This window comes from Trichomycterus rosablanca, chromosome 2 (genome assembly GCF_030014385.1).
Source record: "Trichomycterus rosablanca isolate fTriRos1 chromosome 2, fTriRos1.hap1, whole genome shotgun sequence".
Lineage (NCBI taxonomy): Eukaryota > Metazoa > Chordata > Actinopteri > Siluriformes > Trichomycteridae > Trichomycterus > Trichomycterus rosablanca.
In genome coordinates, this window is record NC_085989.1 from 56,435,529 (window position 1) to 56,461,075 (window position 25,547).

The 25,547-nt window shown below is 41.8% G+C and overlaps 1 protein-coding gene across 1 annotated transcript in view; it reads right to left on the bottom strand.

The window, feature by feature from the left end:
* Positions 1 to 1,707: 1,707 nt before the first annotated feature.
* LOC134302595 (zinc finger protein 345-like) overlaps positions 1,708 to 25,547 on the bottom strand; it is a 38,697-nt gene continuing 14,857 nt past the window's right edge. Inside the window, exons 5-6 of the mRNA XM_062987747.1 lie at positions 15,699 to 15,851; positions 1,708 to 1,991 (exon numbers count right to left, since the gene is read on the bottom strand). Coding sequence (XP_062843817.1) covers positions 1,708 to 1,991; positions 15,699 to 15,851 — 437 coding nt within the window. The remainder of the gene's footprint in view (positions 1,992 to 15,698; positions 15,852 to 25,547) is intronic.

Sequence of the window (25,547 nt, forward strand, 5' to 3'; positions counted from 1 at the left end):
TATGACCAAAAGTATGTGGACCTCGAACCATGAGCTTGTCGGATCTCCCATTCCAAAATCATGGGCATTGATATGAAACCACCATCAACAACCATCACCTTTACATTTACATTTTTGGCATTTAGGAGACGCTTTTATCTAAAGTAGCTTACAGCACTGTGACAGTATATTGTCTAAGCCACTGAGGGTTAAAGGCCTTGTTCAAGGGGCTTGAACCAGTGACCTTTCGATTACTAGTCCAGTACCTTTACCACTAGGCTACAGCTGCCCTTAACCCTCACCTTGTTATCATAACAGAAAATGAAAATTTATGTCCAGGCCGCTCAGGTGGCACAGCGGTAAAACACGCTAGCACACCAGAGCTGGGATCTCCAATACATCAGCTGAGCTTGGGCAGCTACATGAACAACGATTGGCTGTTGTACAGGGGTGGGATGAGCCAGACCAGGGTTCCTCATAACTGGTGCAATTACGACCTCTCATCATAATGCACTGATAAGGGTGTGGCTCTCCGTACACAAGGCTGATCCGCATATGAACTCGCCTTGTGCAGGTGATGCACACGTGTCGGAGGGGGCGTGTCAGTTGGGAAGCTCCTCAGTCAGCAGTGGAAGGTAGTATCGGTAGGGGTGAAGCGTAACGCAATCAGGGCAATTGGATACGACTAGATTAGGGGAGGAAAGTTAGACAATGACTCTCAGTTACTGTTCCAATTCATCACCATGGTGTTCAATGGACTTGAGATCAAACTCATCCAGACTGTTCACACTAAGTCATAAGCTCATCATTTCTGTTATGATTTTTGAATAATTTTATACACCTTTTAGGGACCATTTGTTCACACATCTGATTTGTGAATTAGCGTTGTCTACATACCAGAGATGGGGACTCGAGTCGCACGTATATATATTTATATATCTGATCCGACATTATTCTGATCGTGTCTGATTTTCTGCACTCTAATAACACTCCGGCGTCACTCCCTACTTAAATTGGTGGAATACCCTACACAGTGCACTTCACAGGAACAGATAATGTGAATGGAACGCTCCTACAGAATCGGTGCTAATGGTTGAAAGAGCGCTTTCTGAACCAATCAGAGCTTCTGATTGTAATTGTTAGTAAGAAATGCTGTTATTCGCATTTATTCAGTTTGTGTCACACAGATGACGTGGTAATGAAACGCTCGATCGGTTTTCTAACGACTTCCTGTTTTACCTCACAACTGGGAAAAGTTTGGAGGTTTTTAATTATAAGCACATTTACAAAATAACGGATTCTGTTCCTAATGGGACGCACGCTTATAAATGTAATAGCATCTGGAAGAACAGAAGCTAAGGTAAGCAGCGGTTATGATTGTTTTTGCTGTGTTTGGGATTTTGGCCGCTGTGCCGTGATTTATCGAGCGCTTTTGTTCTGTAATGAAAACAAAACGTATCAGTTGAAGCTTTTAACTGGAACCTTCTTGTTACAGAAATTACATTCATTTACACAATGAGGAGGAAAGTAAAAGCACGAAGTAAAACGACTAAATACACTCGCTAATCTGTTGTTGTTTTTATCTAAAATGTGTTTTTAACAGCTAGCCTTGAGCTCAGAGTTTTCCAGAGAATAAACACTGGAATTTTTGGTTCTATTGTTTCCGTGTTTGAACGTAATTCATCTTCATTGGTGCATTTTTGTCTTGTTTTGTTTTGTCTTGTTTGTTTACGGATCTTCACTGTAAAAACATTCGACCGGCTGAACGGTTTTGGTGGTGACGAGGGCGGAGTCTCCCAGTTCTGTTGCCGGTAATGGGACGACGTGCTCCGCCCTAGCTTTACACAAGCTCCACCCAGAACCACAATCCCTCTCGCAAAGTGGAACAACCTGCACCCTGCCATGAGAGTTTGGAAAGTCGGTTAGGAAATCGCCTTTGTGCTCCCGTGCTGATCCCAGGTGGTTAGTGGTACCGTTCTGATGAGGAGCTGGAGGTTTCGAGTTTCTCTGACCTGCAGAAATAAAACAGAACCCCTCTGTGATAAAGCTTTCAGATTTATCTATTCATTCACCTCTGAATTTCCTACAACACAAAGACTTTTGTCACAATAATTGAGCCTAAGATTAATATCAATTTAACTAGTAAATCAGTAAACACCAAAAAAGGTAAATAACTGAAATGTAATCTTCTCTCCTTGTTTGAATCATCTTTGGAAGCCGATTAAGCCAATGTTGTAGATGTCCAGACTCATTTTACACCATTTCTGAAGAGTTGGGAAGCACTGGGTGGTGTACAGAAATGTTGAGGATCCGCCACACATCCGGTTTTGACTCTCAGTTGGCATTAAAGTTGTTTATTTTAAAACAGCACAGTGTTGCTATAAATGTGTGCTTTGATTAGACTTTCAGAATCAGAAGGTTGCTGGTTGCTGGTTCAAGCCCCACCACTGCCAGGTTGTCCCTGTTGGGCCCTTGAGCAAGGCCCTTAACTCTCAATGACTTCGACGATATATGTACTGTCACAGTACTGTAAATCGCTTTGGATGAAAGCATCTGCTAAATGCAGAAAATATGAATATAATACAGCGGCACCTTGAAACTCGACGTCAGTTGGTTCTGAGAGTGGCGTTGAGTTTTAAGGTATTTATTCCCATGAGGATGTTTGGGAAACCTGTTAATGCATCCATGGTCCTGTAGAACTGTTTATATTTTAGTCTCATGTAAAATTATACGGTTGTTTTTAACACTTATAAACTGAAAATAACACAAATATAATATAAAAACACTGAAATACAATTACAAACAGTTAAAATTAATATAAAAACACAATAAAAGCTGCACTTTAGCTTTACTTCTTTATTGTTTCCTGACGCTTCTTAATTATGGAGATGCTTGATCTAGGAATACCATATTCTGTTCAGCACCAGCGCATTCACATGAGAAATGACAAACCCACTTTTGCGCTGCTGTGCCGATATTTCCTATGAAGTGTGACGGCGGTGCACAAAACTTACCGTGACTTATTGTAATAAAACAGCGAGTGAGGAATGTGATTAGTGGAGGAACTTATGAGCAGTAATAATGAAGAGAAGTTTAGTGCCCCTGTCTCCTTCTTTTACTACATTAAACCACGTTAAGCTTTATTTTAGACTCTGGGAGAAGCTGATTCTGATTCTCACAATTCCTCAGAAGCTCGAGCTGTAACACAAGTTTAAAAGTGAAACAGGGAGGAAAATCCAGATAAACACAGATACATGTGGAGCTGTAACACTGGATCTGACGCTTATTCCACACTAATGCAGATTCAGCTCAGATTCACACGCTGATGATGTTTCACCACACCGCGCCGAGTGCCGAACAAAGCGGCTGTTCATTGTTAATTTGAATTTAAGAATTGAAGGACGTTGAGTTACAAGGTACCGCTGTATACAGTTTCTGGCAAATAGGATGCTGTTTTACATCTATTTGTTTTACAAGATCTCTCTGTACTGAACACCATTCATTTCCAGAACAGTCCCGACCATTTATGTTAATTAATATATTTATATCGTTTTTTATATATAAGTTGTGTAAAAAGAAAGAATGTTGTGCTAAATAGGTTGGGACTCACATAAAACAAATACAGGCTTTGTTGGCTTCCAAAGATGCCAATAAAAACATCCAAGTACTAAACGGGGTGGGGTGTGGGGTGGAATTTAGTTATTTATCTGTGTTGGTGATTATTGATTTATCAGAATGAGGAAGTAACCAGAGAAACACAAACTAAACATTTAAAACATTGTAATCTCTGAATCTGATACATCAGAACAATCGTTTCTAGTGGTTCCACCGGTTTCTCAACCACATTCACATCTCAGTCTGACTCTCAGGTTCAGCAGTGTTGCAGGAAGATATTATCACAGTAATACATTTTATTTATTGTGATAAAAAATAGCATTTAATTATTGAAACTTCCGACCGATCTGCATAAAAAGGAAGTTAGAAATTAAATCAATTGACATTTTTTGGTAAACAGAACTTCCTTCACTTTGCTTTTTTGTTTTAGGACTGAAGCAGTGAAGCCTCGAACATGGTTGTGTGATCGTCCCACAATAATTGTAGTTGTACCGCAATGGTGTGGTACACTGTGACACCTGCTGGTACAATACTGGTACTGCATGGCCATCATAAATATTTAGTGGTACAAACAACTACAAACAGTGAATGTAAGCATGGAGATAGATATTTCAGTCTCACACTCAACACATCATTGTTAATATTAATTATTTTATTTTTTTATTTTATTTATTTTTTAACTTTTTTTTTTTTTCTCCCACTTCAGCGCATCCAATGTCTACCCGTCAATCATCCTTTCACTAATGCTGGTCCCTGCTCCTGATTGGGGAAGACGAGGCTGTTCCACGCCCCCTCCGACACATGCACAGCAATCGAACTCCTATCACCTACACTTGACGAGCGCAGCGCGGTACATCGCTGTGTATGGAGGGCCACACCCTCTACCTTACTCCTTTCCCATCTCCGAGCAGGCACCACCAACCAGCCAGTAGAGGTCGTAATTGCACTAGTCTGAGAGAGAGAGATCCAATCCGGCTTAGTCCCGCCCCCTTATCTAAACAACAGGCCAATCGTTGTTCAATCGTTTTTTTTTTTTCTTTTTACTTAATGTATATCTTTTTTTTTTTTTTACTTAATGTATATTTTGTCTTGTAAATGCTCTTTTTTTCATATTCTGCACATTGGAGCTTGAGAAACGCAATCTCGTTCAGCTGTGCACTCCTAGCTGTATAATCTGAATGACAATAAAGTTCACTTTGACTTTTGACTTTGATGTAGCCACTCAGCCTCAGCCGGCAAGGCAGAGCCGAGATTTGATACGATGTATTCAAGATCCCAGCTCTGGTTCCAGCGTGTGTTTTACCGCTGCGTCACCTGAGTGGCATTTTTTATTTGAATGTGTATTGATACTGTTGGGTATTGATACTGTGCGAGTCTAAACTGTGAAAATATATTGAAATAAAGAAAATAACTGCTGCAGAGCTTTTTAGATAGGTCACAAAAGCCCCATACTGCTTTGCAGAATCCCAGTTACAGCTGCAAGTCTTTTTGGATATGCCTCTACAACAGTGGTCACCAACCCCCGGTACCGGTCCGTAGGTCATTTATTACCGGGCCGCACAGAAAGAATAAATAATTACAGATGCTACAGGAGCAATTAAATTTCCAATACTCTTCTGGTGTTATTGTCCCCAATCACCACTAGGTGGGAGCAGCGTCTTATTGCATTGAAAAGCTCAAGATTTACACTGATTTTTCCATTCTATTGTTATTCTATTTTAAATCGTCCCACCCTCGCCGGGACATGAAATTATATCTTATATGAAACCGGTCCGTGGTGAGGACCGCTGATCTACAAAACATTGCACACCTGGATTTGGGAAGTTTATCTCATTAACAGATTGGAAAGTGACAGAAGAAATCTTCAGGTCTCTCTGCAGATGCTCGATGTGGTTTAAGTCTGGGCCAATCAGGAACATTCAGGAACACTATAGTGTTGTTTTGGGTGTATTACATTTACATTTTCTGCATTTAGCAGACACTATTATCCAGAGTGACTTACAGAAGTGCTTCCATAGTAAACATTTCATTTCCCAAGTTTTAGTAAACAACAGTCAAGTCAAGTCAAGTCAAGTCAACTTTATTTATAGAGCACTTTAAAAACAACAACAGCTGTGACAAAGTGCTGTACATAGATAATTATAAAACATAAAACAAACACTAGAAACAATGAGAAGTCTCATGCTGGATTGAAAGCCAAGGAATAAAAATGGGTTTTAAGACTAGTTTTAAAAATAGCCAGTGAAGAGGCCTGTCTAATATGGAGTGGTAGGTTGTTCCATAATTTAGGGGCAGCGATTGAAAAAGCTCTATCCCCTCTGAGCTTACGCTTTGACCTTGGTACCTCCAGGAGCAGCTGATCAGCTGACCTGAGGCACCGAGCAGAAGTGTGGGGATGGAGCAGTTCAGCGAGGTAAGGCGGGGCAAGTCCATTTAAAGATTTAAAAACAAACAACAGAATCTTAAAATGTACTCTGAAATGCACGGGCAGCCAATGGAGGGAGGCCAGAATGGGGGTTATATGCTCTCTCTTACGTGATCCCATTAAAAGTCGGGCCGCAGCATTTTGCACTAACTGGAGACGTTTGAGGGAGGACTGGCTGACTCCAAAATAAAGTGCATTACAGTAGTCCAGCCGAGATGTGATGAAGGCATGGATCACTGTTTGAAAGTGCTCATGTGAAAGGATTGACTTCACCTTTGCCAGCTGCCTCAAATGGAAAAAGCTGGATTTGACTACTGCACCAATTTGACGGTCCAATTTAAAATCACTGTCCATCTTAAAACCCAAGTTAGAGATTGTATGCTTCACATGCTGTGTCAAAGGGCCCAAATCAACAGGAGGGGCTTCACAGGAACCACTGGGACCAAACACCATCACTTCTGTTTTCTTTTCATTGAAATTCAGAAAATTTAAGGCCATCCAGGCTTTAATGTCATTAAGACATAACAGAAGTGGCTTAATAGAGAAAGCATCTTTCTTCTTCAGCGGGACATATATCTGACTGTCATCAGCGTAGCAATGAAATGAGATGCCATGCTTTCTCAAAATGGAGCCCAGTGGAAGCAGATAAAGTGAGAAGAGGAGGGGTCCTAAAATTGAGCCCTGTGGAACCCCATACGGCAGGGGAGCTGGGGAGGAGTCTGAACCAGCAAAACTCACACACAAAGTTCTGTCCGTCAGATAGGACCTAAACCATTCCAAAGCACTACCACAAATGCCCACAAAGGTGCTGCAACCGGGAGACTAAAATGTTATGATCTACCGTGTCAAAAGCCGCGGTTAGATCCAACAGGACAAGGATCACATGGTCACCAGAATCATTGGCCAGGAGGATGTCATTGAAAACCCTAAGCAACGCTGACTCTGTGCTGTGCAGGGTTTTAAAACCAGACTGAAAGACCTCCAGGATATTATGCTCATCCAGAAAAACTTTCAGCTGAGCATAAACAACTTTCTCCAAGATCCTTGAAATAAAGGGCAGCTTGGAAATAGGCCTATAATTAGCCAATACCGTGTGGTCAAGGCCAGGTTTCTTAAGCAGGGGTTGCACTACAGCATGTTTAAAACTCACAGGAACAACACCAGAGGATAGACTCCTGTTAATAATGGCCAGAACCTGTTGCCCTATACTATGAAAAATCTCTTTAAAAAAGTGAGGAGGCATATCGTCACAGGGAGAACCAGAAGGCTTTAAATGGCCTACCACATCCTCCAAGTGCGACAGAGTCACCGGCTCAAAACTATCAAACACAGTCAGGCAAGGGACAGAGTCAGAGGGGTCGAAGGCAGGAGCTGTGGTAGGAGCTCGTGCTGCGACAATCTTGTCAATAAAAAAGTGCAGAAAGTTATCACACATTTCAGGGGATGCTTCTGAACAGATGGGCTGAGGGGCCTTAAGAACAGAGTCAATGGTTTTAAATAAGTCAAAAGAACATGAATTTTCATGAACATGAACATAGCTGGATTTTCTTTTCTTTTTTTCTTTTTTCACTCTTTTTCGGATATTTCTCAGTTTTCTGCTGTTTTTCATGTAGCTTGGTACTTAACGGCGATACCGCTGTGATACCGCTGCCGCTACTGTTTGTTTACGTGGGCATGCTGCTATTGCGTGCGGCTGAAGTAGCGGCTGAAGTAGTTTTACCAGCTATAGCCCTTTTATTTTTCATCTCTGCTGCAACTGACAACATCTGATGACCACTGCTACCTGCTGAGTAGCCAGCTGCTGCGCTTCCTCTCAGTTAACCTCGCCGGGGACTGTGCTTGGCTGTCTGGCTGCGAGCCTTCTCCTAGGACGTCCTGCATAAGCCTCAACTGTGGTGAGTGGGTCATCTCTCGTTCACTCGTTTGTGTGCTGTCAGCTTTCCCTCAGTTATATCGCTAGCTGAGCGACTGTTAGATTGTACAGTGTATCACAAAAGTGAGTACACCCCTCACATTTCTGCAGATATTTAAGTATATCTTTTCATGGGACAACACTGACAAAATGACACTTTGACACAATGAAAAGTAGTCTGTGTGCTGCTTATATAACAGTGTAAATTTATTCTTCCCTCAAAATAACTCAATATACAGCCATTAATGTCTAAACCACCGGCAACAAAAGTGAGTACACCCCTTAGTGAAAGTTCCTGAAGTGTCAATATTTTGTGTGGCCACCATTATTTCCCAGAACTGCCTTAACTCTCCTGGGCATGGAGTTTACCAGAGCTTCACAAGTTGCCACTGGAATGCTTTTCCACTCCTCCATGACGACATCACGGAGCTGGCAGATATTCGAGACTTTGCGCTCCTCAACTTTCCGCTTGAGGATGCCCCAAAGATGTTCTATTGGGTTTAGGTCTGGAGACATGCTTGGCCAGTCCATCACCTTTACCCTCAGCCTCTTCAATAAAGCAGTGGTCGTCTTAGAGGTGTGTTTGGGGTCATTATCATGCTGAAACACTGCCCTGCGACCCAGTTTCCGGAGGGAGGGGATCATGCTCTGCTTCAGTATTTCACAGTACATATTGGAGTTCATGTGTCCCTCAATAAAATGTAACTCCCCAACACCTGCTGCACTCATGCAGCCCCAGACCATGGCATTCCCACCACCATGCTTGACTGTAGGCATGACACACTTATCTTTGTACTCCTCACCTGATTGCCGCCACACATGCTTGAGACCATCTGAACCAAACAAATTAATCTTGGTCTCATCAGACCATAGGACATGGTTCCAGTAATCCATGTCCTTTGTTGACATGTCTTCAGCAAACTGTTTGCGGGCTTTCTTGTGTAGAGACTTCAGAAGAGGCTTCCTTCTGGGGTGACAGCCATGCAGACCAATTTGATGTAGTGTGCGGCGTATGGTCTGAGCACTGACAGGCTGACCCCCCACCTTTTCAATCTCTGCAGCAATGCTGACAGCACTCCTGCGCCTATCTTTCAAAGACAGCAGTTGGATGTGACGCTGAGCACGTGCACTCAGCTTCTTTGGACGACCAACGCGAGGTCTGTTCTGAGTGGACCCTGCTCTTTTAAAACGCTGGATGATCTTGGCCACTGTGCTGCAGCTCAGTTTCAGGGTGTTGGCAATCTTCTTGTAGCCTTGACCATCTTCATGTAGCGCAACAATTCGTCTTTTAAGATCCTCAGAGAGTTCTTTGCCATGAGGTTCCATGTTGGAACTTTCAGTGACCAGTATGAGAGAGTGTGAGAGCTGTACTACTAAATTGAACACACCTGCTCCCTATGCACACCTGAGACCTAGTAACACTAACAAATCACATGACATTTTGGAGGAAAAATGACAAGCAATGCTCAATTTGGACATTTAGGGGTGTAGTCTCTTAGGGGTGTACTCACTTTTGTTGCCGGTGGTTTAGACATTAATGGCTGTATATTGAGTTATTTTGAGGGAAGAATAAATTTACACTGTTATATAAGCTGCACACAGACTACTTTTCATTGTGTCAAAGTGTCATTTTGTCAGTGTTGTCCCATGAAAAGATATACTTAAATATCTGCAGAAATGTGAGGGGTGTACTCACTTTTGTGATACACTGTATGTGGGTACTTGCCACTAGGTCGGCTAACGTAGTTTTTCCAGATTTTGCCATCAGCTACTTTCACCTGTGTAGTGTGACTATGAGGTTGTGCTGCTGCTGCAAACTCTTTTTTGCTTAATTTCTGTTTTGAACTGTTATTTTGGCTGCTGACCTTTCATATATGGTGCATTATGCCATCTGCTGGCTTTATGCTCTTCGCCATCTCCGTTTTTGCATTGTTTGGTCACTCCATTGCAATTCTTGGAATCCCAGACTGCATTACAGACTGCTATAACTACGCTGCTTCCTCCGATGGCTACTTCCATGTTTATTCTTCAACTGAACTTCTTCACCTACGATCCTGCTATCACCTTGATTCTGCAACTTATAGCTTCTGCCGTAGTATTGGAATTCTACGGCGCCCACGCTATATTCATCGCGGCCGTAGGAGGCGTCACTCTCAACGTGCAACCCTGTTTCACAGCTATCAATCTTCTGTCTCGGCTATTCCAGTCATCTGGTCCACGGTTCGCCGGCCTAAGAAGAGCTCCAAGTGGTCATCGCAGCGTGCGGCTCCGAGGGTCCTTCGCGAGTTTCCTCGATCTGCCACATCCTCGTCACCGCATATACCCTCCCAGTCCACAACATCCCAAAATAGACTGTTTACCCTCGCACTTTTCAACTGTCGATCACTTTCGGACAAAGCTGCCTTAATCTGTGATCGCATTGCTCATTACCATGTTGATCTCCTGTTCCTCACCGAGACTTGGCAATTGCCAGACGAATACTTTCATCTGAACATTGCTACACCATCTGGTTTTAGTCATTTCTCGTCACCAAGATTAACTGGTAGGGGGGGAGGTCTAGCTGTGTTTTTTCCTAACAGTGTCAATGTAAGGCTATGCGAGTATCCTATTAAGATCCTATTAAGTATTAAGATCCTCGGTCGTATCACAACATATATAGTATTGGTATACCGTCCTCCCAAGAACTCTATCTCTGTATTTATGTCTGAGCTGGCTGAAGTTCTAAATTTCATCAGTGCAACCTCTACTTCCATAGTCCTGTTGGGTGACTTCAACATACATCTCGACGTTAACTCTTCCCCCGCTGCAGACTTTTTGTCACTGTTGAATTGTTTTGATCTCCAGCAGTATGTAACTTTTCCAACACATAAACAAGGCCACATTTTAGATCTCATATGTGCAACTGGCAATGTTGTCAGTAATGTGTCTGGTCATATTACTGGTGTCTCTGACCATCTTTTTATTACTTTCTGTCTCTCTCTTCCAATTACCAAATCCTCTCCGAGGACATTAATTTCCTATCGAAATTATTCTGCTATCAGTCCTCAATCCCTCATGGCTACTCTGGAACACTCAAACTTTACCAGTATTACTTCTGTATGCTTACTGGTGGAGGCTGTCTCACTTTACCATCAATCGATCGCATCTGCCATTGAGGTCCTAGCTCCGGTGAAAACCAGGTATGTTCCACGGTCCCACTCTTCTCCCTGGTTCTCCCCGGAACTACATGTATTAAAAACTACTGGCAGACGGTTAGAGCGTCTATACAGGAAAACCAGGTCATCCGTGCATCCCATTGCTTTCTCTGCTCACCTAGACAAATATAAAGCGGCACTTAATGCTGCTCGAACTAGATACCTTACTGATAAATTTAAGATAGCAGGACAAGACCCCTCTCACTTATTTTCTACTGTCAAGAGGCTACTGCATCCCCCATCTGACTCTTCTCCCGCTTCACGGGAGCTTTGTAATTCTTTTTTGACATTTTTTGAGGATAAAGTCTCTACTATTTATAAGACTTTATCAAATTCTACAAATCAAACTCCGTTTACTGTTCCTTCACTCTCTTCTCCTAGTTCTCTGTCATCTTTCACTGCTGTCGATTCTTCTGCTATTTTAAAGATCTTGGCCGCTTCAAAGCCCACTACCTCATTTCTTGACCCCGCTCCTACTTATCTTCTGAAATCCTGTGACTCACTCTTAGCTGCTCCTATCTGTCATCTTGTCAATCTCTCACTCTCTTCTGGTTCTGTCCCTTCTGATCTTAAAACTGCCGCTGTCACTCCCATCCTAAAGAAACCGGGTCTGGACAGATCTGTGTTAAACAACTTCAGACCAATCTCGAATCCTCCATTCCTTTCTAAGGTTCTCGAAAAAGTCGTAGCTTCTCAGCTTCTTGACTTTATGAGCACAAATAATCTATTTGAAACTTTCCAGTCAGGTTTTCGTTCCCAACACAGTTCTGAGACTGCTCTACTCTATGTGCTGAACGATCTAATACGTTCCTCGGACTCTGGTTTTGTCTCGTCTCTTCTTCTTCTAGATCTCTCTGCTGCCTTCGATACGGTTAACCACAACATCCTTCTGACTCGTCTGTCTGATATTGGGATTTCTGGCATTGTACTCTCCTGGTTCAAATCCTATCTATCTGACAGGCATTTTTTCATTCGCTTGGGTAATCATGTTTCCGACACTGCTTTGGTGAAACAAGGGGTACCGCAAGGCTCTGTACTGGGGCCTCTTCTTTTTATTATTTACATCTTTCCACTTGGTTCCATCATACGCAGACACGGTCTTAACTTTCATTGCTACGCAGATGATACCCAACTCTACCTTGCCTTCAAACCATCCATCTCTTTTCCTCCCGCCTCGCTCACCTTGTGTATCCAGGAACTTCAATCCTGGCTGCATTCAAATTTCTTGCTGCTTAATCCCCTTAAGACTGAGCTTCTTTACGTAGGCACTAAAACTTCACTTTCCTCTTTCACAAACACTCCCCTCCTCATTGGGAATGTTTCCATCACACCTTCCAGCTGTGTACGCAATCTTGGTGTTCTGTTTGACCCTCTGCTTTCATTTGGTCCTCATGTGAAATCACTCTCCAAATAAGCCTTCCTTCAGCTTCGCAATATTACTCGTCTCCGTCCATATCTTTCATTTGAGGTGGCGGAAACACTGATACACGCTTTTGTCACCAGCCGTTTGGACTACTGCAATTCCTTATTGCACGGACTTCCCGCCAAAACCCTCCGTCCCCTGCAAACCATACAAAATGCAGCTGCTCGGGTCCTGACATTTACCCGAAAGTTTGACCACATCACCCCTGTTTTGGAAGAACTACATTGGCTGCCAATTTCCATGCGCATTAAATATAAAATTCTGGTCATGACTTTTAAAGCACTTCATGGTCTCGCTCCCGCCTATCTTACTAAACTCCTCACACGTCACACACCATCACGCAAACTAAGGTCGTCAGACACAAATCAACTCTCTGTTCCTAGATTTAGGATGTCCACTATGGGTGGCAGATCCTTCAGCGTTGCCGCCCCAACACTCTGGAACTCTCTGCCTTCGACTCTTCGCTCTATTTCTTCTCTTTCTGCTTTCAAGGTGTCTCTAAAAACTCATCTCTTCTCACAACATTTTCATTCTACTTCTTGAACTTATATCTTTAACCTATCCTTACACACTGTCGATTTGTTTTTGTTTTGTTTTTGTTTTGTCTTGTTTTGCGTGTTGTCGTTTGTTTTCACTTTTTATACTGTACAGCGACCTTGAGCTTGGTGAAAGGCGCTATATAAGTTGAACTTATTATTATTATTATTATTATGAATCTGCTGAAGCCTGTTAGAACCAAAGTGGGGTTTTTTTTGTGTGTGTGTGTTTTTGTTTTTTGTTTTTTTTGGAAATGGAAAAAAAAAATAGTAAATAGGTACAAGTCAGCTTAAGTGCTTAGTAAAGAGGTGATGAAGGTTTTTAATCGTTTTTTAAAGACAGCAAGAGACTCAGATGTTCGGACAGACAGAGGAAGTTCATTCCACCACTTGGGTGCCAGAACAGAGAAGAGCCTTGATGCTTGTCTTCCTTTAGTCCTGGGTGGAGGCTCAAGTCGAGCGAGACTAGTGGCTCGGAGGTTGCGTGGTACAGAGCGGGGTTTGATTAGACCACGAAGGTAGCTTGGAGCTGGTCCATTTTTGGCTTTGTAGGCGAGCGTCAGTGTTTTAAACTGAATGTGTGCAGCTACAGGAAGCCAGTGAAGAGAACGCAGCAGTGGGGTGATGTGGCAGCAGTTGGGTGATGAGGCAGCAGTGGGGTGATGTGGCAGTGTTTGGGCTGGTTAAAAACCAGACGGGCAGCTGCATTTTGAATGAGCTGCAAGGGTTTAATAGTGGACATAGGAGCACCTGCCAGAAGGGAGTTGCAGTAGTCCAACCGTGAGATTACAAGTGATTGGACCAGAATCTGGGTAGCTTCCCTGGAGAGAAATGGTCGAATCTTCCTGATGTTGTACAGGAGGAACCGGCACGATCTTGTCATGTGGGCTATATAAGGAGAGAAGGTCAGCTGGTTATCCAGGACAACACCAAGGCTTCTTACCTTATGATTTGGGTCATATTGTGTTTAGGGATGAACTGTCACCACATTTTTTTTATTATTATTTTGAATGCTCCTGCATTTGGCTTTGCCCCTGCATGATGCTGCCACCTCTAGAAAGGTTCAAGGTAATGCCAAGCTTCTTTCATTTAATAATTACTGAGGCCACTGTGGTAAAACCTTAGATATTGTTTTATATCCTTGTCCCACAATTTGTGATATTAACAACAACTAAGTGTGCAAAAAGACAAGGGGGTTGAATACGTTCTGTTCCACAATATGTCTCCATGTGTGTGTGTGTGTGTGTGTGTGTTTGTGTTGCTGTGTCTGAATACTTGTGTATCTATGTGCCATAACATCAAAACCACCTCCTTGTTTCTACAACTACTGACTGTAGTCCATCTGTTTCTCTACATGCTTTGTTAGCCCCCTTTCATGCTGTTCTTTAATGGTCGGACCCCTACAGAGCAGGTATTATTTAGGTGGTGGATCATTCTCAGCACTGCAGTGACACTGACATGGTGGTGGTGTGTTTGTGTGTGTTGTGCTGGGATGAGTGGATCAGACACAGCAGCACTGCTGGAGTTTTTAAATACCGTGTCCACTCTATTAGACACTCCTACCTAGTCGGTCCACCTTGTAGATGTAAAGTCAGAGACAACCGCTCATCTATTGCTGCTGTTTGAGTCGGTCATCTTCTAGACCTTCATCAGTGGGCACAGGACGCTGCCCACGGGGCGCTGTTGGCTGGATGTTTTTGGTTGGTGGACTATTCTCAGTCCAGCAGTGACAGTGAGGTGTTTAAAAACTGCAGTGCTGAGAATGATCCACCACCTAAATAATACCTGCCCTGTGGGGGTCCTGACCATTGAAGAACAGCATGAAAGGCGGCTAACAAAGCACGTAGAGAAACAGATGGACTACAGTCAGTAATTGTAGAACTAAAAAGTGCTTCTATATGGTAAGTGGAGCTGATAAAATGGATAGCGTGAGTGTGTGTGTTTGTTTCTTTATTTATACTGTATATGTATAGAAATGGGAACAGAAACTAACCTAAATGTGTGTTTCTTGTGTCTGTGCTTGCTTATGTGTCCTGAGTCACTGCACCAGTCCCTTCATCCAACTGGTCCTGAGTCACTACACCAACACACCACTAACACACACCGACACACCACTTAAAAGGGTGTGTTAAAAGGGGGTGTCCCTCAAGACCTCTAAGGAAGGGGAACAGAAACGAACCTAAATGTGAATGTGTGCACCAGTCATGACCCCCGTTACCCACGTAGAGCCCCTGGTATGGACTGAGAATAAAGAGTGGATGAGGGTGTGGCCTTACAGTCTAATATACTGGAGATCAGATCTATCAATCAGTGTATAAGTGTGTATAAGAGTCTGGTGTGTGTGTGTGTATAAATGTTTATATGATATAAATTATATAAACAGGGGTGTATGTTGTGTATTGTGTATATATTTATGGTATTTGTACATAAATGTGCATGTATGTATGTGTGTGTATGTGTGTGTTCTACATTTGCTATTTGTATGGAGTGTAAACAAGTGTGTATTGTGTCCTGTATATTTGCTGTGTGTGTGTGTGTGTGTGTGTGTGTGTGTGTGTGTGTGTGTGTGTGTGTGTGTGGTGTGTATACATACGCGCGTGTGTGTGTGTTATACCTTTGACGTGTACATGGTGAATATAGACGATGAAGCAGAGCAGCAGTATGATGATAGAGCTGATCAGAACGATACACACACAGATCCACATGCCCGAAGCCCACGGCTGATCTGGATCAGTGCCAGGAGTCACGCCCACCACCAGCACCGTCCCTGGAATAAAAAATACATGAAGAAATAAAGGGGTGCAGGGAGGGCTGTCAGATATAAATATTCTACCACAGTGTGATGTGACCCCACCCACTACTGTCAGAGGAACATAACAACAATCACACACTGGTAAATATCACACACTTTAACAACAACACACACTGTTAACAATCACACACGCTGGTAACAGCCACACAGGTATAATAATCACACACTGTTAATAATCACACACGCTGGTAAGTCACACAGGTATAATAATCACACTGTTAACAGTCACACATATATAATAATCACACACTGTTAATAATCACACACACTGTTAACAGTCACAAACGTATAATAATCACACTGTTAACAGTCACAAACGTATAATAATCACACTGTTAACAGTCACACACATATAATAATCACACTGTTAAGTCACACACGTATAATAATCACACTGTTAACAGTCACACACGTATAATAATCACACTGTTAACAGTCACACACGTATAATAATCACACTGTTAACAGTCACACACGTATAATAATCACACTGTAAACAGTCACAAACGTATAATAATCACACTGTAAACAGTCACAAACGTATAATAATCACACTGTTAACAGTCACACACATATAATAATCACACTGTTAAGTCACACACGTATAGTAATCACTGTTGTCACACACGTATAATAATCACACTGTTAAGTCACACACGTATAGTAATCACACTGTTAAGTCACACACGTATAGTAATCACACTGTTAAGTCACACACATAATAATCACACTTAAGTCACACATAATAATCACACTGTTAAGTCACACACGTATAGTAATCACACTGTTAAGTCACACACATAATAATCACACTTAAGTCACACAGGTATAATAATCACACTGTTAAGTTACACACGTATAATAATCACACTGTTAAGTCACACGCGTATAATAATCACACTGTTAAGTCACACACGTATAATAATCACAGTGTTAAGTCACACACGTATAATAATCAAACTGTTAACAGTCACACGTATAATAGTCAAACTGTAACAGTCACACACGTATAATAATCACACTGTTAAGTCACACACGTATAATAATCAAACTGTTAACAGTCACACACTTATAATAATCACACTGTTAAGTCACACACGTATAATAATCACACTGTTAAGTCACACACGTATAATAATCAGAGACACTGTTAATAATCAGACACACTGTTAAATATCACACACTGTTAAATATCACACACTTAACTATCACACACACTGTTAAATATCACACACTTAACAATCACACACACTGTTAAATATCACACACTTAACTATCACACACACTGTTAAATATCACACACTTAACAATCACACACACTGTTAAATATCACACACTTAACAATCACACACACTGTTATTAGTCACACACTTAACAATCACACACTTTTAAATTTCACACACTGTTAACAATCACACACACTAATTACAAACACACTTTAACAACACACACTGTTAACACACACACTAATTACAAACACACTTTAACAACACACACTGTTAACAATCCCACACACACACTGTTATAATCACACACTTTTTACAATTAAACACACTCACACTTAAAAATAACACACACAAACACACTATTAACAATCACACACACAAACTCATAACAATCACACACACTGTTAAATATCAATATATATATATATATATACAGTGTATCACAAAAGTGAGTACACCCCTCACATTTCTGCAGATATTTCATTATATCTTTTCAAGGGACAACACTATAGACATGAAACTTGGATATAACTTAGAGTAGTCAGTGTACAGCTTGTATAGCAGTGTAGATTTACTGTCTTCTGAAAATAACTCAACACACAGCCATTAATGTCTAAATAGCTGGCAACATAAGTGAGTACACCCCACAGTGAACATGTCCAAATTGTGCCCAAATGTGTCGTTGTCCCTCCCTGGTGTCATGTGTCAAGGTCCCAGGTGTAAATGGGGAGCAGGGCTGTTAAATTTGTTTTTTTGGGTACAATTCTCTCATACTGGCCACTGGATATTCAACATGGCACCTCATGGCAAAGAACTCTCTGAGGATGTGAGAAACAGAATTGTTGCTCTCCACAAAGATGGCCTGGGCTATAAGAAGATTGGTAACACCCTGAAACTGAGCTACAGCATGGTGGCCAAGGTCATACAGCGGTTTTCCAGGACAGGTTCCACTCGGAACAGGCTTCGCCAGGGTCGACCAAAGTAGTTGAGTCCACGTGTTCGGCGTCATATCCAGAGGTTGGCTTTAAAAAATAGACACATGAGTGCTGCCAGCATTGCTGCAGAGGTTGAAGACGTGGGAGGTCAGCCTGTCAGTGCTCAGACCATACGCCGCACACTGCATCAACTCGGTCTGCATGGTCGTCATCCCAGAAGGAAGCTGACGTACAAGAAAGCCCGCAAACAGTTTGCTGAAGACAAGCAGTCCAAGAACATGGATTACTGGAATGCCCTGTGGTCTGACGAGACCAAGATAAACTTGTTTGGCTCAGATGGTGTCCAGCATGTGTGGCGGCGCCCTGGTGAGAAGTACCAAGACAACTGTATCTTGCCTACAGTCAAGCATGGTGGTGGTAGCATCATGGTCTTGGGCTGCATGAGTGTTGCTGGCACTGGGGAGCTGCAGTTCATTGAGGGAAACATGAATTCCAACATGTACTGTGACATTCTGAAACAGAGCATGATCCCCTCCCTTCGAAAACTGGGCCTCATGGCAGTTTTCCAACAGGATAACGACCCCAAACACAACCTCCAAGATGACAACTGCCTTGCTGAGGAAGCTGAAGGTAAAGGTGATGGACTAAACCCAATTGAGCACCTGTGGCGCATCCTCAAGCGGAAGGTGGAGGAGTTCAAGGTGTCTAACATCCACCAGCTCCGTGATGTCATCATGGAGGAGTGGAAGAGGATTCCAGTAGCAACCTGTGCAGCTCTGGTGAATTCCATGCCCAGGAGGGTTAAGGCAGTGCTGGATAATAATGGTGGTCACACAAAATATTGACACTTTGGGCACAATTTGGACATGTTCACTGTGGGGTGTACTCACTTATGTTGCCAGCCATTTAGACATTAATGGCTGTGTGTTGAGTTATTTTCAGAAGACAGTAAATCTACACTGCTATACAAGCTGTACACTGACTACTCTAAGTTATATCCAAGTTTCATGTCTATAGTGTAGTCCCATGAAAAGATATAATGAAATATTTGCAGAAATGAGAGGGGTGTACTCACTTTTGTGATACACTGTATATATATACTTATAACAATTACAAACACTGTTTACAATCACACACACTGTTAACAATCACACACTTATAACAATCAGAACCTTTATAACAGTTTGAACATGTAAAGTAGATGTCCTCTATAATCTTTGGTATCAGGTGATTTGTTTTTTTGCTCCTCCCTGACTGAGGAGAGCTGCAGCCCAGCACACGCCCCCTCACACATGCACTCACTGACCAGGGAATGACCAGTGCACTCTCTGGGAATTAACAGAGAACTTCACTGAGTGTAGAGAGTCGCACTATGTGCTCCATGTCTTCCCCTCCATGTCTGTGCCAACCTTCCTGTGCCAGTGTTGTGTGTCTGGTTTATTTAATCTAATTCTAATTCATTCTAATGATTCTCTTGGCCACCCATGAAGGATGGAGACCCTGTTGAGGAAGGTTCTTCTCAATGTTTCTCGCTTCCTTTGCCACTGTTCTTGTCAGCGTGCTCGTCAGGCTTGTTTTGGTGCTGGAATTATGTGAAGTTGCTTTGAGAAATGTTCATGGTAAAAGCGATGTGGAATTACAACTGATCTGACTGACCGAGTCTCAGAGAGAGCGGCGTTGTGCAGCTCATGCAGGCACCTTCATCAGTCAGCTGAGATTAGATTCAGATCTCAGTGGTGTAACCCCCCTTTTTTTAACATATCATACTTACTGGTGGTGGGTTGCTGACTGGGGATGCAGAGTTTCAGCAGATAGTCCCATTTAGATCCGGAAGCACAATTCGACGTTGCCATCTCCTTGGGAAAACTACAAAAAACGTCTAATGTCTTAAGTTGATGTATAGGATAATGTTCAGGCTGTACTGCAGATCAGAGGAACACAGAAGATATACGGACAGCAGTGAGGAAGATGCAAGAACTTTTCACTTCTGCTTTTATTAAGGTAGGAAAGTATGAATCACCAAGTCAGTCCCCAGAGTGGGGGTCGGGGTAATAGAGTAAACATGTGAACAGGAAGATAATAGCAGTTAAACATTAAAAAAAAAATGGACTTGTAGCATTTCAGATCATTAATAGAACATGGGCTGGATGTACCTCAAGTTCAATCAGGTCAGAACCTGGTGTGTTTTGTATAATCTGTGTGGTAGCACAAATAACCGTTAATAAGAACAGACAGATAAACCACGTTTGGGTCCGACAGAATCAATCAGAACTCAACAAGTGGTTCATGTATTACTGGAATCAGATGTACAAAGGAAAGATCAATAAGCTGATTGGGTTTCCCAGCTCTTCTGACATTTCACATAAACAGCCCGACCCAGGAAGATCATGCTTATGTGACCACAATGTGAAATATGTGACTCTTCTTATTTGTATGAAACGCCAACATTTGCATAATGCAACATGCTTTGACTCAAGATCATTAGTCACACTCACAGGAAGTGTCTTCTGAGCCATAATGAGCTTACAGGTGATAGTAATAATACATTTCCCTTAATGATCAGTCATTTGTAACATAGATCTATAGTAAAGATCAAACAGTCACTTTTTAAATACTTTGTACTTATAAATAATGGAATCCTGGGGCCGCTCAGGTGGCGCAGCGTTAAAAAAAAAAAAACGCACCAGAGTTGGGGTTTCGAATACATCGTATCGAATCTCTGGGGCTGGGCGGCTGCATGAACAACGATTGGCTGTTGTTCACAGGGGTAAAAAAGTCGGACCATAGCTCCTCATAACTGGTGCAACTGCGGCCCCTGCTGGCTGACTGATGGCGCCTGCACAGGGCTGAGGAATGATGCTGATGGGGGTGTGGCCCTCCGTACACGGTGCCCGTCGGTGTATGAACTCGACTCATGCAGGTGAAAAATGCAGTCTGTACTGACTGTACTTGCCGGAGGGGGGCGCATGTCAGTTGAGAGGCGTCCTCAGTCAGCGGTGAAGGGTCGGATCAGTATAGAGGACGCAATCAGGGGAACTGGACACGACTAGATTAGGGGAGAAAATTAAGGGGAAAAAATAGCATGCGCCCACTCCGGCACGTACAGTCAGTACAGACTGCATTTTTCACCCGCACGAGTCGAGTTCATACACTGACGAGCACTGTGTACGGAGGGCCACACCCCTATCAGCATTATTCCATCAGTCAGCCAGCAGGGGCCGCAGTTGCACCAGTTATGAGGACCTATGATGCAACTTTCTTACCCCTAACTCTGAACAACAGCCAAACGTTGTTCATGCAGCCACCCAGCCCAGTCGGAAGGCAGAGCTGAGATTCGAAACGATGTATTCGGAACCCCAACTCTGGTGCGCTAGCGTACTTTTTACCACTGCGCCACCTGAGCGGCTGGACTGTAAGAATTTTAAACTTTGTAACACAGAGTTTCAGAATCTGGACCATGAAAGTTTGATTCTAAAATTTTTGACTTGGAACATTGTTCCAATGTTGAGGGACAAATAAAAAAAAAAACCTGGAACGGATTTTAGCATGGTGAATGGTACAATTCTAAACATGGACTGTACAATGATAGAAACGTGAAGATTACAATGTAAAATTGTTGAATTTAAATGTTTAAAATTGTCAATGTGAAACCTGTGAATGTTGAATGTATAAATGTTGGAATGTTTAGTGTCAGAGTGTGAAATCTCTGAATATCAAATGTTCAGACTTGTGTACTGAATGTCAGTTTGAAACTCTGGAATGATGAATGTTAAAATTGTAGGGCTGCCGCGATCGATCGACCTAGTCGATGACGTTGACGTCGATATTTTAAGTCGATAGAGATCCTAGAATACCGTATTTCATAGTGAGTTCAGTTAGGGCGCATTTTTACTTCTATATTGTTTCATTAAGCTTCTTAATCGTGGAGATCTTGGAACACCCTATCCCTTAGCAAGTTCAGTTAGACCACCGCGCACTTTCCTGCATTGAGGTCGCGATTTTTGCGGTTGCCGTGGCGCTCAAAGCACAAAAAGCTTCTCATGTGAATGCGCCCTAACACATTTACATTTACATTTAGTTCCGTGTTAGATTATTATGCTGTACAGTTTAGTGTTCAAATAAAAGAAGATGAGATTGAGAATGAGATTCTGAATTAAATTTGTTTAGATTAATCGACTAATCCATAAAATAGTCTATAGATTAATGGCATTAGTGGCAGCCCTATCAAATGTAGGTTGTCAGAATTTGAAGTCATCCAGTGTTGGATGTCAAACCTCCACATTGTGGAATGCAGAATGTCAGAGTTCAGAGCTTTAACTGTGTTCCAGAGCAAATAGAAACATCAATAAAATGTATGGAACGTGAAGGTGAAACTCTTGTAAGGCATTTTTATTTACATGCTGTATTTGCACCACTGAGCTCACAGCTTTGTTTAGTACAATCATGCTCATTCATTTTAAACCCGCACCATTAACATATATACTTAATTAAAACAATAAACCGTGTACATGCAAAAGAGAAAGAAATAAAAGATGTTTTGATGTTTCAGAAACAGATCATTTTAAAATAAACATGGAGGGTCAAATACGCATTGCAACCGGGAAACCCATACAGCGGCACCTTGAAACTCGATGTTAATTGGTTTTGGGAGTGGCGTTGAGTTTAAAAGACGTTGAGTTTCGAGGTATTTTCTCCCATAAGGATGTTTGGGAAACCTGTTAATGCGTCCATGGTCCCGCAGAACTAACACAAATATAATATAAACACACTGAAATACCATATACCGTTCAGTACCGGCGCATTCACGTGAGAAGTGACAAAATAGCGTTTGCGCTTTTCCACTTTCTTCACTGTTTGTGCACCACATGTGAATGTGCCTTTACTAAACAGAATACGGTATGAAGCATCTCCACTAGTTAAGAAGCATAAGTAAACAATAAAGAAGTAAAGCTAAAGTGCAGCTTTATTGATTTATTGTATTTATTGTATTTTTATTGATTTTTAACTGTTTTTAATTGCATTTCAGTGTTTTTAACGTGACTTATTGTAGTAAAACAGCGAGTGAGGAATGTGATTAGTGGAGGAACTTATGAGCAGTAATAATGAAGAGAAGTTTAGTGCTCCTGTCTCCTTCTTTTACTACATTAAACCACGTTAAGACTCTGGGAGAAGCTGATTCTGATTCTCACAATTTCTGAGAAGCTCGAGCTGTAACACAAGTTTAAAAGTGAAACAGGGAGGCAAATCCAGATAAACACAGAAACATGTGGAGCTGTAACCCTGGATCTGACGCTTATTCCACACTAATGCAGATTCAGCTCAGATTCACACTTTGATGATGTTTCACCACACCGCTCCGAGCGCCGAACAAAGCGACTGTTCACTGATAATTTCAAATAAAAAAAAATAAAAATAAAACATTTAAAGGCTGAACACATCGAATTTAAGGAAAATGTTGAGTTTAAGGGTACAGATTTCCCACAAAGAGTGTCAAGTTTCAAATATTTTGAGTTTAGGGGGTGTCGAGTTACAAGGTACCGCTGTATTTGAATGATTAGTATAGGGAACTGAGAAAACATGTATAAATTGGCATATTAAAAGTATCAGGTATAGCTAACTGTTGGATCAATCAGACAACTGAACAGATCAAAGTGCAAGTTACTAACGTCCAAATGATAAGCCTAATATTCTTCTACAACCCCAAAACTAGAAAAAGTTGGGACAGTATGGAAACAAAAAATAAAGACAGGATGAACCTGAGATATTTATGTTTTATCTGCTCAACTTCATTTCATTTCTTAATAAACATCCATTCCTGCATTTCAGACCTGCAACACATTCCAAAAAAAGTTGGGACGGGGGCAATTTAGTGCTAGTAATGAGGTGAAAAAACAAAGTAATGATGTGATTCCAAACAGGTGATTGTAATAATGGTTTGGTACAAAAGCAGCATCCAGGAAAGGCTGAGAGTCTCTGATGAGAAAAGATGATCAGAGGATCCAGTTTGTCCACAAATGTGTAAGAAAATGATTGAAATGAGGGCTGGACGATATGGCTAAAATTTATATCACGATATAACTCCTAATTTCGGTCAATACGATATAATTCCGATATCGATATGAATAACACAAATGTCAGAAAAACTGCCAAAAACACCAAAATTGGATGGCTGTACCTGCAAACCTCTTTTCTGGTTTCTGGCAAGAAATACAAGCTGAATACACCACTGAATTAGTCCTTCCTCTCTTATCAGCTATTTCGTCTGCTTCTTTTTCAGCTGTGGACAGTGGCGGAGCCAGACAATTTTCATAGGGGTGGCCAGACTGAGACCACTGCTCACACAGGGGCGGCACAGAAACTGTCTGATACCTTATTTTTTGTATGTGGCTAGTGGCTGTTGATCCAGTAGTGTTTTGGTCACTCACTCATTTACCTATACAGGCAGTGAGTGCCATGTAGAATTACATCAAGCCTAGCATAATAAGCTTTTTATTTTTTCCCATTTTCCCTGACAAGTAAAAAATTAAAATATAGCCTATAACCTTAACATTATGAGGAAGAATTTCAAAGATATTCCTTTGCAATACTTAATCATTTGACTGCAAACTTGTGTGTACTGATGAGACTCATTTGAACCCCAGAACATGCTAGCATGAATGCATGAAAAACACATATTAATTTTCTTTCAAGAGCATGATACAGACTGACCAACATTATTAAGCCAAATCAGCATTGAAAATAGACTTTACTTTTAATAGCCTTCTACAATGCTGGGGCTTCTTAAAACTGAATATTCTCTTTTCAATAGAAGTGTTATTTAAATGCTATTAAATAGTTTTTCTAAAAAAAAAAAAACCCACCCAATTTGGAGGAAAGCCACCCAATCTGGCAACAGTGGAACGCGCAGAGCCTGTTCGTGCCTTTACTCGTCGCGTGCCACAACTAATAAGTAGTATTAGTACTCACTAGTATTAGTACTCAGTAGTACTACTTCTTCTGTAATAGTGTAGGTGGTTGACATTTATGTTGAGTGTGTTACTGCACGGTTTTGATGGAGAACTACTCGCTTGAGGTGCGCTGTTGAATTGCGTCCCTGTGGGAACACCTGCGTGCAGAAATGCTTCCGCAAAAAAGTAACACCGACAAAGCGACCACCCCCTGGCTCCGCCCCTGACAGTGGATGCTCGTTCACTCACAGCTGTTGAACTCATTTTGCCGCTAATCCACCGTGTTGTAGCGGAGTGTAATCAGAGCGGTAACGCTGAGCACTGGCGTCGTGCCTGTGGCGTACGTCATCACGCACTGATGTAATGTATATCGATCGAATTTGTTTAAAAATCATATCACCGTTATTGAAACATTTTCTATCGCGATATATATCGATATCGAATTATTGTCCAGCACTAATTGAAATGTTTCAAAACAATGAACCTCAAAGAAAGATTGGAAGAGATTTGCTTGTTCAAAAAAAGAAGCATTGTGTTAACCAT